This window comes from Carassius carassius, chromosome 37, assembly GCF_963082965.1.
Source record: "Carassius carassius chromosome 37, fCarCar2.1, whole genome shotgun sequence".
NCBI classification, from domain to species: Eukaryota; Metazoa; Chordata; class Actinopteri; order Cypriniformes; family Cyprinidae; genus Carassius; species Carassius carassius.
The window spans coordinates 13,701,648-13,716,457 of record NC_081791.1 but is presented as its reverse complement, the minus strand read 5'-3'; the positions used below and the strand labels follow the sequence as shown (position 1 = coordinate 13,716,457).

The following is a 14,810-nucleotide window of genomic DNA, read 5'->3' as shown; positions in this document are numbered from 1 at the left end:
CTTCAGAGGAGTGTTGGGATGTCGTGGCTGGTGTGGGTGTGGGTCAGTGTGACAGTCATGATGCTGATGTGTGAGGCCACTTTCTATGAGACCATCCAGCAGCACCTGGCCCCACCTGGAACCAACATACAGATCCTCGGTGAGTCCTTCTTTCTCTTCATCTCCTGTCTCATCATCCACTATGACATCTGCATGATTTATCAGTCTCAATCTGAAAGTCCACACGACCAAAGATTTCATGCATCAAAAACAACACAAATAGATTTTAAAAGTATATAAATTGAGCAGTTTAATACACACATTGAAGAGAAACGCTTTATATAATAAAGAAATTAAATTAAGGCTTTTTTTGGCATATAAATATTGATTGATGAGCATACATATAGTATACATATAGTACTTTAAATATGGTAAACGGAAGCTCAGACATGCTTGTGTGACATGCAAGAACAAATCTCATTGGTTTTCACAGTTCAAGCAAGTATGTCAGCATTTCTGTTTGCCATATTTAATGTGCTCTATATATGTGCTTTGATCATGTTTTCTATATAAATAAAAGTTTAAAATGATGAGAATAGACACACTTTCTTTTTTAAATTTCCAATTCCAATAAAGAAATTAAAGGAATAGTTCACCCAAAAATTTCTGAAATGAAATGAAAATAGCTTCATAAAATTATGGTTGAACCACTGATGTCACATGGACTGTTTTAACAGTGTCCTCACTACCTTTCTGGGCCATGAATGTGTCAGTTGCATTGCTGTCGGTGAAGAATCAGAAAGCTCTCGGATTTCATTAAAAATATTGCTTGTGTTCCGAAGATTAACAAAGGTCTTACAGGTTTGGAATGACCTCAGGGTGAATAATTAATGACAGAATTTTCATTTTTGGGGAACTTTCCCTTTAAGAGAGAAGCTATTCTGAAAAATTTTCATAATGATAACAATTCAACAAAGGATACTTAATGAAAAATAAACATATACAAAATAACAATATCACAGTATATACAGTATTTAGATATTTTACGTGTACAGTAAATGCAAACAATATAATATAATATAATATAATATAATATAATATAATATAATATAATATAATATAATATAATATAATATAATATAATATAATATAATATAATATAACATATAAGCTATTTTTGATATCCTTCTCTATATGACAAAAAAAAATGGAATACGGTTATTTCCAGAGTATTTGAAGAGATTTATGCTGCTGTTTACTTCCATTGGTTAATCTACCATGGCAGACAATCAAAATTAATTGCAGGTGAAGGTTTTAATCACTGGTTTGTTAGGCAGTGTATTATTAAGTAGTGCACTCAATTTCAACAAATCCTTTTCTTAATTGAATTCTCATTGGTGCAACTCTGATTCAGGAAAGTAGACACACAGGGGATGGATTTCTAGCACAGTGGTTCTCAACATGGCATTGCTGCAGGACCCAGATTTGGACATTTATCAAGTGGCAACCCAACACAGTAGCACAATTGTTTTGATGGTTTCAAGCTCTCGGTACCCAGTAATTCACCGCACACAACAGATTTTGGTCTGTATTTAATGATGTCGGGTTTTGCAGAGTTTTTTTATGCTTTTCAAGGAGTCAAGCACTTGACATCAAGGACATGTCAAGTAACTCTGCCTAATTTGGCTAGCTTTTACCATCTGTAAATAAATGATAAATTTGCATTGGAGTCATGTCTTTTGACATCAGCAATTTTTCAATACAAGTTAATACATTACTATGCTAACCAAGCACAATTATGTGGTTAGTTGTATTATTTAATTTCCATTTAACACAGACTTTTTTTCTTTTTTTTCTTTCAATTTTGTTTTTTTTATCCCTATCAGAACATGCAAAACACCAGCTGAGAACTGCTCTCAGACCTCGTGGTTAGCCAAGTTTACAAGCACCTGGGTTGTGAGAGGAATTTTCAATATTTGTTCAGGTTCAAACATACTTACAGTTTTTCTTTCACACATCGGGTCAAGAGTATATTAGACATTTTTATCAGAATGTAAATCTATTAGAAAATCCTGTTTGTCTAATATCTCAGCGGTCTGGTGTGGTTTATAAGGTTCACCTCAATTGAAACAGAGCACAAATGCTTCTTGTAACCTCACACCTTCAAATGAGAGGGCTAAAAGCAATTTGAGACCGCACCACTTACTTTAACTAATCTTGCTAGAGGCACTTTAGTGGGATTGGATCCTGAATTGGAATTGATTTTATTGTACAGACTATAGAACAATTATAGAGGTACATGCTATTCTTGATTCAAAGTAGATGGTCGGTGGAGTTTTGCCTCTTTGACATCAAATACTTTTGACTATTTAGAATTGGCTTCAGTGCCATTCAGAGTGTATATAGAGCGATGTTAGGAAAGCTAGCCTTGATTGAACAATTGAGCTCCAGCTAAGAGACTTATCAGAGCACAGCAGTATTTCTTAACAATCACATGTTCATCCTAAATGGAGGGCTATATATTGGCTCTCTGGGATTCCACTACCATAAATCTGAATATCAAAGCAGATAAACAAACTGCACAGATTGGGCTTTTATGAGCTTTGGTGATGTTGCATAAAATTCACATTTGGTGCTGGATGGAATGAATGGACAGAGATTACGTTTAAGTGTCCATATGTTCTCTCAAAAGATGAACAATACTGAGGCATTTAGATTTTTCTTGACTGAGTATAAAAAGGGGCACTAAATAATTCATATTTAAGCCCCCATTCTGCTCCAAAGAGATGAAGATGTCAATTTATGGTCATATTTTCTGCACTACTTCAGTTACAAAGGAATGAATTTGAGATATCAGTGTTTTCTGAAAATAAATCTTTACAGTCATTTCATTTTACCTCTTGCCTTATATGAAAAACACAAACAACCGGCACCGATTGTAGTAGCTCCAGGATGTGTTTGCATGTTGTGAAAACATCAAGCTCAGCAAACATTCTCTCAAACTGCCAATCATATAAGAATTTTTTTTAAAGGTCAGCAAAACTGACAACATCTGCTCAGCTTTCAAACCTTGTGTGATTATGTTGACGTTTTTGATGTTATGACAATTGTGATCTCTAACGGTAATGCTTTTCCAGTCAGGGTTAGATTGTGGATTTGGAGAGGGTGGGAGTGTGTGTGTGTGTGTGTGTGTGTGTTGTGTTACAAAGAGATATTTGTTTAAGTATTGAGTGCTTTGAGGCTGGTAGATTGCACTGAGTATCAGGGTTGACAGGTCATGAATTGTTGCGGTACCGTTGCTATCATTAAATACATCAATGTAACTAGTGACCAAGATCACTGCAGGAAATTGCAAAATGGTGTTGTTCACAAACTGATGAATTGAGCTTGCATCCATTGCAAAAATGTTTATATATATATACTGCATATTTTAATTTTGTATTTGAATTTCTCTGGAGGTCAAGGTTTATGAGAGCATATGTTTGATTTATGCAGTATTGACTATTATGCAGTATAAACTGCACATATTAATGTGCCAAAATAATGTAGTCTGGGAACTGCAAACATCCTATAGTTAGAAAAATTGACTAAAAGCAATAGACCACAGAGCAGCCGATGTACACACATAATGTAAAAAAAAAGGCACTATGTTGCTTCAATGCATATAGCTATAATAATTCAGATTCCTCAATGTGTTTTGCAAAAATGCTTGTCAGAAGTTAGATAGATATGTAGTCATCTATATTCAACCTTTAAATGCTTGCTTTTGATTTACTAAAGCTATAAGCCAGAAGAAACTTGCAGTGATTTTACCTGGAAACTGTGACTCTGAGTGGCTTATACTGTAGCTTCACTGTAGATTTCTAAAGAACCTTACAGCGTTTAAAAATGACTAATTTTAGTTTTTAGTTTCAAACTAATTCAACTAATTCAACAAAATTCAAACAACACGTGTATAGAACTTTAATATCATTCATCGGTTTTCTACCATAACAAGAAAATAATTATTGATATCAACCAGAATTTTAATATCGGAGCATCCCTACTAGAAGATGAACTCCCGGAAATAACAGAACGCTGATATGCTATAAAAAATAATGATCCACTATGGGAGTTGTGGAGTGGTGTGACGAACAGCTCAAAGCTGTTTCTATATTGGTCAACACATCTGGGATCACCACCTTTATGCGAGAGAGGGGTTTGAGTACCCTCTCTTTGGAACTAGAACAATGTAATGAACAATCAGAAGCCAGGACTGGAACTATCTCTTCTGTAATGTTATTATAATATTATACTCATTTAAATAATTGGCAATAAATGTACATTTATTTAAATATGTCTTTAAATATCTATTATAATTATATAAACTATTATAATATGAACATTAAATATGATATATATTATCAATAAAAACTAAATACATTTATACTGTGTATTAAGCATTGGTGTCTTTTATCATAGTGCTGTGAAGCTACAGTATAAGCCACTCAGAGTCACAGTTTCCAGGTAAAATCACTGCAAGTTTCTTCTGGCTTATAGCTTTAATAAATCAAAAGCAAGCATTCAAAGGCGGAATATAGATAACTACATATCTATCTAACTTCTGACAAGCATTTTTGCAAAACACATTGAGGAATCTGAATTGTTATAGCTATATGCATTGAAGCAACATAGTGCCTACTTTTTTTTTTCTCTACATTATGTGTGTACATTGGCTGCTCTGTGGGCTCACAGGTCCTGATTTACTTGCCGCTGCAATGCAGTGCAAATCGATGATTATATGTGTTTTAAATGTAGAGATGAGTAAGAAGCGAGGGATGGAGAGAGTGAAAAGCACAGAGCGAAAGACAGACGGAGAGACAGACAGAGAGAGGAATGTGTAGCACTTCTCACAGATGTGCTGCCGGCTGTTCTTGCTCTCCGGCTCAGACAGACAGATGAGGATGGGTGATTCACGAGACCAGGTCTCTATTGAGCTCTGACAGCTGCAACAGCACTAAGCAAATTGTGTTAGTCATGCATGCATAGCTGCCATGTTTTAGTGTTATGAGTCTGAACTCTCCAGATGTAGAAAATAACCCTTCTTTAACAAACCGAGACCTGAACCAACCCTTTACAAACAAACACAGACACAGTTTCTCTGGCCCCTGGGAGACCATCACTAAGTCCAAGGACAAGCAGGCTATTACAAAATCAGCCACACCGTAATCAACCTGGGTAGATCAGAGATTTAAAGTCCAAGTGTTAATAGTAGACAGACGGCTAACTGTATTACGTTGAAAATACAGTAACAGCAGGCTAATCTGATAACTGTGGTTCAGCTGCCTCTTTACTTTAACAGCAACACAACTATGACTTATGAGCTTCTTGCTGTGGTTTTAGAGGGCAGATATCATATCAATCTTGTGGAGTTTCTGGGAAATATAGATTGTCTGTCAGATTCACTTTACTTGTTAGGTTCTTGATCAATGTAGCTCTTCCTGGACATGAAGCTGTGAAAATCTATGCCATATTGCAATATGTATCAACATACATCCAGACATGGTCATCAGATATACATCACGCCACACCTCCATTTAGATAAATATCTTTAAAAGGTATGCACTTTACTAGTCTTAGTAATGGATGGATAATGGTTGGTGTTCTCATGAAGAAAAAAAACTTTACTGGCAAATTAAATACAAATCTAACTAAATTCTTGATATACATTTTTGTCTCTTAAGTAAATGTATCTTGGTTTAGGAACGTTCAGACGTTTTTTTTTTTTTTTTTTTTACTGGAACACAAAAAAAAAAGACTGATTACGATTTTTTTTCAATGTAGTCAACTGCTGTATGTTGGTCTTGCACTCTTCTTATAGAGTGTGAGTTTTGTTAAAAGCATCTCCTGTCCATAGAGATATCCTCACAGGTAAATATCTACTAAAATCTCTGTTGAAATTAATATTAAATGTCTTAATTATGGTGTAAAGCAGTATGAACTATCACACTATATGGGATAATTCATCTGTACAGTGCAGGTTGGTTTATACGTTGGATTTTTTCTGGTTCACTTTGCTGGTAAAAAACAAAAAGCCTAAAAGCGAGATGATATTGATAATAAAGTGGAATTAACAGGACTGATAAGCTGGATAGACACTTCTTATGGACTTAAAGATGAAAAACTTAATCCTAAAAACTAAATTAAGATGAAAAGAGACCAATACATTTGTCTGTTTTATATATTTTCTTCTTAATAAAACATTGAATGATTTTTAACTATATTGTTTATCAAATTCAATTAAATGAAATCAATATTAACAGGGTTTCTTTCAGCATGAAAAAGAGAGATATCTGCAGACATTCAAAGCTGAAGTGTATAATAAAACATTTTACAAGCAACCACAAATATTTCATTTATTACTGTAGATGCTTAACCAAAGCCTGATTCTTTTTAAGAGGCTTCTAAATATATTTTTTGCTCCAAATTCCCAATTCGTGACATTTTTGTGTTGCCATCAGCTAATCAGTGTGATCATGACATCATTTTCCTCTGGGCTCTACAGTCATTAGTCACATGCCATTTAAGTTCAGTTAATTGGCTCAAAACAGCCTGGCAGCAGAACTGAGCCCCCATGAAGATGGCAGCCTCCAGGTCACTTACTTCCAGGCCTGGCCCGATGCCAGCCGAGCAAACGCTGCTGAGATAAATGGCAATTCTAACGCATAGCTCTCTCCAGGTATCACATAAATCTATTTATTTGCCAGCGAATGAACAAACAAACAGTCCAACCCCTTAACTCACGCTGTTTTAACTTTGTTAACAGTTTAATGCACTCATTGCGGGAGATCTGGCAATATTTCACATATTTCCCAGGCTACAATAAAGACATGCCCGGATCTCTTTGAATCAAAGCGTCATCTGGTTTCAGCTCTACCATTAGAGTTTCTCTGGAGGAAATCTCCAGGAGGGCTCAATAAAGCTCAATAACAGAGGTGACGTGGATGCCGGTTCTCCATCTGCAGCTCTAGGCTGCTGAAGCCGCCCGAAGACTTTCCTACAAAGTGCCTCTGACAGAATCAGGGCTCGACTGCGGCACGGCATCCTGCTTGTCCTTCTTAGTATTAAATATTTCTCAGCGGCATGAGAGAGAAGACAGTCATCTGTGATAATTCCCCCCACACACACCGACAGATGCAGGCCATGGATGTAGCTACATCAAAACAAACATGGAATGTGTTTTTCATCTGCTGCAAAACAAAGGTTATCTTCCCCTATGTATGGCAGCACACACTGACAGTTTAATAGCCTTATATAATACAGCTCCTAAAGGCACATTATTTTAGCAGAGACGTTCCGTCCATCTCTCCCGCTTCCATCCAATCTTCCTGACAGTGCCAGCTCGCCTGTAGGAACAATGGGAGAGTCTACAGTCTCAGCCCCTGGGCTGTCCTCCATCTGCTCTCTGTCACACTACTCTCTCTCTCTCTCCGCTCCAGACAGCGCTTCTATGAATGCCAATCTGACCTCACAATACCTGAAGCCACCACACACATGCAACCACATATTACCTGTGAATTCTACCCTTGCCAGAGCACGGAGGAAGTCCTACATCAACTTTATTACATCAGCCTTATGAGTTTTACTAGACATGTGACATCTACTGAGCTACCTGAACCAAGAGACAGATTTATATACTTTTTTCTTTTATTTAAAACACAAAGCTTCTGCACATTATTGCCAATTTTTAGCATTTCAAGCTGTTAAACATGCATAGTCAAAGCCAAACATATATTTACTATAAGTAACACTACATCTTCAGTACCAACAATATAGTTCCCCATGTTGGTAATGCATTACAAGTAAAGCAAGTTACGTAATCAAATTACTTTTTAAGTAACTAGTGAATTACTTTTTTAAACAAGTTATGCAAGTTACTCTGTTTTACAGACTTCAACATGAGGCTTATTGATTTCACTTTTGGTGTGAAAGGGCCTTTTACAGTTGCCAAAAATAGATATATATTTTATTATTATTTTTATTAAGGTGTGTCAAAAGTAACGCAAAAGTAATGTAATGCATTACTTACCATAAAAAGTAAAAGTAATGCAATTAGTTACTTTTTATATATTATAATGCATTTACTTTAAATAGTGACTTTCCCAAACCCTGATGGTGCCTATGAAAGAAGTATTCATCCCCTTAGAAAAAAATCGGTCAAATTTAAATATAGTTACTGAATACAAAATAAATATTACATTTTCATGTTTAATTTTCTTACAACACTGAACCACAAAAAATGTATTTAGACTTTTATGACACATTGATGAACATGCTTTTTTAATATATATATATATATATATATATATATATATATATATATATATATATATATATATATATATACACACACACACACACACACACACACACTCTGTATACTATGTGTCAGAGTGAGAATTACTACAAATCATTTAAAAATAATCATATGCAAAAGAATTTTAAGTCCAAATCAAGTATTTAGTAGATACATATTTGGCAGCAATTCTAATCTTGAGTCTATGTGGATTTAGATCGGGCCACTGCAGTTTTCCTCATTGTTCTCTGAACAACTGCTCCAGACAGGCTGCATGGAGATTGTAAGTGGAGCCTTTTTTCAAAACTCTCAGTTGGATTGAGATTTTTACCAATCCAAGACTTTAGCCTTGTCGTTTTATAATTGAGGTCTCCTTCTCTCAAGGTGCAGGTGTCTTACAGATTTGAGTCAGTTCTATAAAAACAAACAAATAAAATAAAATCAAACATTTTAAATGTTGCAAGTGAATTCAAGCATCAAAACATTATAATATGCAAATGTATTGATAGATAATTTTTTACATGAATTAATTTATTCTTAATTATCTTGCTTTTTTGTTTTTTTATTTACATATTTATTTTTGGAGACCATTTTTCACTTCATAAGATAATACAGTGAGTGTTTTTCTATATATCAGTGTCAACAAGGTCAAATGAAGTCCATTGTGATTCATTTCTGTAAAACAATACAACATGAAAACAGATTAGTGAGAACTGTTTATATGGCAAATAAATATGTTAAATGTCACAAAGAAAAGCTAGAGAACTGATGAAGTATTTCTACTTTACATCTGTATGTTGTGTCGTTACATGATCTCTCATCTCATTCTGGTTCAATGTGTTAATGCTCTCCAGATCTCCCATGATGCAACAAGTGTAGAACTTAGTGACATATTGCTGATGTTGTCATGGCTACCCTAAACTGATGATATGAAGCTGCGTTCTCCGTTTGATGGTTTGTGGTTTAATGGGGGATTTGCTGGGGTAATCAAAGTCTTCACAGCACAGTAAAACACTGATCTGCTCTATCCATTAATCTCTTCTAATTGATTTCATATCTCACAAACAGCAGAAGTTTAATAGGCTTGTTTGTGCCATCAGTTTCAAAACAAACAATTTCCAGTGTGCAAGTGAGAAATCTATATTGCAGATGAGTTTGGGCTGATGTTCAGATATTCAGCAGGGAGGAACTGAAACTGAGCTGCTGATGCATAGCCAAACATCGCCCTTATTGTTTTTTGTTGTAGTTTTAAATTTGTTTCTGTGAAACAAAACATGACAGCTCCAGAATTAGAACAAATATAGACAGAGCAGCAGACTCAAGTGTGCGGCTGTCTCGCTTACAATTCAACCTTCCTGCCATGGAAATTTTCTGCATAATTTGTGTGTAAGGAAACAGCCCATCCGTGATTTGTGAATCATATTCTGGGAATATCTGATGAGAATCAATATCCGAGTCCAACATGGCCAAAAGATGTGGACAGAATATTAGTGTTGCTTTGTGTAACTGGGCAGATTTGTAAACCACTGTTGTATATATGTGTACATTGACTAAATGATTACATATTGTTTACACAATACAAATAAATACATTTATTGAATCTCCCTAATTCCTCTTTTTCATCTTTTAAATGTAAATTTCTCTGACATTCTTATTTGATTTGTGACAAATATGTCAGAGACGAAAAGGAGGCATAGTTTAAAAATCCATCGCAAGTGTTAAGTTCTTATAAATGTAATCTCTTTATTAATTTTGGTTTCATTCATCCATCAAACACCATTTTCAATAGAAAAATTAACTGATTTATATGACAGGTCAAATTAAATGTAATGAAATACTTTCCTTACTTATTGAATGCCATTAATTATACTCATTTAGTACTCAGTCTCCTGGGGTTAATCTATTTGACCTGAACAAACCTTGTCTTTTCATAAAAAAGTCAAACTATATAATATTTCTTAAAGACATACTGACCTACTGTAGATACTCAGTCATACAGGTTTTTTTTTCTTCACTAAATGTATGTAAATGTACAATTTCAGGCTTATAATATTCTTTTTTTCTTTATTGCAGTCTGGACAAAAATGTCCTGACAATCACCCATTTGACTAAATTTAGATTTAAAAAGCCTAAAAAGGCACAAATCAGGATTCAAAGCACTTTTCTCTTTTATTCACTTGAATAAATCACACTGTGCATGAGACAAGAACAAACCGAATCTTTAAAAAAACCTGACTTCCCAAAGTGATACACTTTATGAGACAGAAGACCATTCAAGACCTTCCATTTCACTTGAATGGAGCAGACTTTCAAAAGGAACATTAGTTAGGTAAAGATTTCAACTTTCAGTTACTTCCCAACACTGATCACAAAAACAAAAGGCATCTCTACTTCTCATAGTCTTCAGTTACCAGTTTGAGTTTGTGGCTTGCAGTCAAAAATGGCTTTTGGAGATGATGAATAATTCAAAGGGTGTATCAAGAATGTGTTTGTGTGTAATTGTTTAAACAGCAGGAGTAATTGAAAGTGTACAGGCGGTGGTTGAGAAAAATGGATTTCGGTCGCCTACAGCTTAATTAATTACACCACACTTTGTTCTCACAGCCTCGCTCACAGCCACAAAGACCCAATAAGTGGATCCCCATGCAATAATAAATATGCCATCTCTCTGAATGTCTCTCTCATTTACTCTTTCTCGCTTCCTCTTTTGCATCCACTCTCACACCTACCCTCTCTCATACAATTCCTCTTCCTACCTGCAGCAGTAGAGGTGGCAAGGCAATTTAACTGTTTTGCATGCGAAAGTTGCAGCCATCAGCCATACAGAGAAGTAATCAATCAAAAACCGTCGTGCAGACAGGAAAATGAAAACCACATTGAGAGGAAGCATTATCTCTCGCAATGAATTTTAAGCAGTTCAACATCACTTGTAGCGTAACGCAGCTCAAGTTTTCATTGGTCTAAAATAGGTAATCATTGAACCGATTCACTAAAAAAATATATCAGCCATTCCAGCGTTACATAAAACAGAGGAACTGTGCAAGATGAACTGATTCAATTAAAATAATCAGAATTTCTAATGTCACATAACAGAAGGAAGACAGTTCAGGATGAACTGGTTGACTAAAAGAAAATATAAAAAATACAATTAGAAAATGATAAACATGGTTGTTAAATACCATTAGTCTACCATTTTCATGTTTGTTTCATTTTTGTAAAATCACAATTTTATTCGATTTTAGTTATAACATGTATTTGACTTATTTGCTATTTACTATGCTAATTATTTAAAATTTTTCATAGAATGAATTTTGGTAAATTATATTTAAAGCAGCTAGGGCTAATTTGATAATTAAAAATGTCAAAACATGTACATAAGGAACCCACAACAATTAAACAACTGAAACTCATTAAAATTAATTGTTAAAATTAAAAACATTTTTTTTTTTGGTTCAACTTCTGGCTCATCTTCTTTCCTGTAGATACAGTAGAATTTTATAATAGAATGTGTACCAAATTGAGTCTTTTAATATCATTGTCTTTGGGTGAGAAAACATTTAAGATTTCCGGATTATAGTTCCGTTATAACAAAAGAAATGTGTGAGAAAACTTGTTGCCCTGGATGTTGTTTTAGGACATTAAGCCACTTTAAAAAAAAAAAAAAAAGATTTCAAAAAAGGCATAAAGAAATAACCAATGACATCACGTATCATTTATGCAAAGATATTGTGCCCACAAATATTATCAATAAAGCCGCAGCTATTTCATATATTTGGTGAAGCAGAACATTAAAGGCTTACTTAAATTATACAAATTTGCATTTTTATTAATGATGCTTTTAAGATGTATTTAATATATGTCATGTTATTACAGCTACTGGATTCCTTCTGAACTTCAAAAAATACCAGAATGCATTTATGAATGTAAAAGCATGTGTGTAATAAAATATTGTCAAAATCATGATTAAAATTGAAATCAAAATACAGATTTAAAAAATAGTGATGGTATTTATTGTCCATATCACACAGCCCTAAGCACACGTCTGAACACACTGAGGGCCCTTCAGATGAATAGAAGAGAGCGCTTAAGTACTTAGGTTTGAGGGCAATTCTGAACTAATCTACAGACATAATGACTCACTTCAGCAAGGGCAGGACTTTTCTCCTGTCTGGACGCCACTTTCAAGAATTCAGTGCGAGAGCTAATGAATTCTACAGCATACAGTGGAAATGGACAGAAGGTTAGTGTGCCATTAATGTGTTCTAGCTGTGTGATGGAAAAACTGCAAACTCACATGCTGAATGTTTGTGAGAGAGTAAATTGTCCCAATACTAGACAAACTAAAAATAACTTAAGTCAAGCAAGTTGTCTGTGCACAGTGTAATTTTATGCTATGTGTCTCAGATTTTAATATAATTTTCCCATAGCTGTATGGTACAACATGATACTTTTACATAAACGGTATAAATTAGTGTCAAGTAGAAAGAGTGCTGTTACAACCTTTCACACTAGGCTGAAACAATATTACAAAACATGGGATGAAATTTTAATTATTATCTATAAATATATTGTTGCAAGCAAATTTCCTTGATCAAAACTAATATTATGCAATCACCTATTTCATTGAAAACAACATGAAATTAAATATAAGAAATATTACTTGTAACTTTAGTAAGTGTTGCTGTGAACAGTGTTACTATCAGGGGATGGTTGTTACAACACACATATATCCAAGTCAGCATGACAAAGCATACAGTGGAGTGGAAAAGTGTTGGCCCCCTTCCTGATTTCTTATCCTTTTGCATTTTTGTCACACTTTAATGTTTCGGATCATCAGACAAATTTAAATATTAGTAAAAGATAACACAAGTAAACACACCATGCAGTTTTTAAATGAAGGTTTTTATTGTTAAGGGGAAACAAAATCCAAAACTACATGGCCCTGTGTGAAAAGTGTTTGCCCCCTAAACCTTATAACTGGTTGGGGGACTCAAAAGTCTCCAAAGTCTTTATTTTGTCTTTCTTCAGCCATTTCAGAGGTGGACTTGTGTTGGTGTGTTTTGGATCATTGTCCTGCTGCAGAACCCAAGTTCGCTTCAGCTTAAGGTCACGAACAGATGGCTGGATATTCTCCTACAGCTGAATTCATGGTTCCATTTATCACAGCAAGTCGTCCAGGTCCTGAATCAGCAAAACAGCCCCAGACCATCACACTACCACCACCATATTTTACTGTTGGTACGATGTTCTTTTTCTGAAATACGGTGTTACTTTTACGCAAGACGTAATTGGACACACACCTTCCAAAAAGTTAAACTTTTATCTCGTCAGTCCACGTATATTTTCTCAAAAGTCTTGGGGATCATCAAGATGTTTTCTGGCAAAACTGAGACGAGCCTTTATGTTCTTTTTGCTCAGCAGGGGTTTTCATCTTGGAACCATTTTTGCCCAGTCTTTTTCTTATGGTGGAGTCATGAACACTGACCTTAACTGAGGCAAGTGAGGCCTGCAGTTCTTTGGAGGTTGTTGTGGGGTCTTTTGTGACCTCTTGGATGTGTCGTCACTGTGCTCATGGGGTAATTTTGGTCGGCTGACTATTCCTGGGAAGGTTCTCCACTGTTCCATGTTTTTACCTTTTGTGAATAATGGCTCTCACTGTGGTTCGCTGGAGTCCCAAAGCTTTAGAAATGGCTATATAACCTTTTCTAGACTGATAAATGTCAATTACGTTCTTTCTCATTTGTTTCAGAATTTCTTTGGATCTCGGCATGATGTCTAGATTTTGAGGATCTTTTATGGCAGTAAACAGGCCTGGGTGTGGCTAGAGCAAATTAACTCAGGTCTGATAAACCACAGTTTTAACAGGGGGGCAAACACTTTTTCACACAGGGTCATGCAGTTTTGGATTTTGTTTGATGATCTGAAACATTAAACTGTGACAAACATGCAAAAAATAAGAAATCAGGAAGGGGGCCAACACTTTTTCACACCACTGCAGATCTGATAAATGATCTGTATGAAGTTTGAAGAAGCTTGTTTTGTTTTGTATATTAAAAAAATCCTACATTTTACTTCAGCAGAAGTCCTAAGGAAGCTCATATACTCTCAAAAACACTAAAAAGATCAATGTCAGTAAGATTTATTTTCCCTTTTTAATTTTTTATTTTAAACATTGATAATAAGAAATGCTTCATTAGCAGAAAATCTGCATATGATGAATTTCTGAAGGATCATGTGACATTTAAGAGTGGAGTTAATAAACGGAGCAAGATTTAAAAAAAAAAAAAAAAATCCCCCGAACTTTTGAATGGTAATGTAAGGCGGTGATTTCATCCCGCTATTTTTAATTGGTTAAACCGATGATGTTACAACTCACCCCATGTTACAGTACATCACTCCCCAGCCTCCCCTACTAGAAAACCTGCTCACATTACAAGAAAACATGAACATTAATGAGATTAACATTTCTATATGCAATCAAGAGCAGTAAATTGAA

At 34.9% G+C, this 14,810-nt stretch overlaps 1 protein-coding gene across 4 annotated transcripts in view; it reads left to right on the top strand.

The window, feature by feature from the left end:
- Positions 1 to 14,810, top strand: part of LOC132118070 (chemokine-like protein TAFA-1) — a 42,709-nt gene that overhangs the window by 2,678 nt on the left and 25,221 nt on the right. For all 4 annotated transcript variants that reach the window (XM_059527585.1, XM_059527588.1, XM_059527586.1 and 1 more), the window contains one exon: positions 7 to 139. In XM_059527585.1, coding sequence (XP_059383568.1) covers positions 7 to 139 — 133 coding nt within the window. The remainder of the gene's footprint in view (positions 1 to 6; positions 140 to 14,810) is intronic.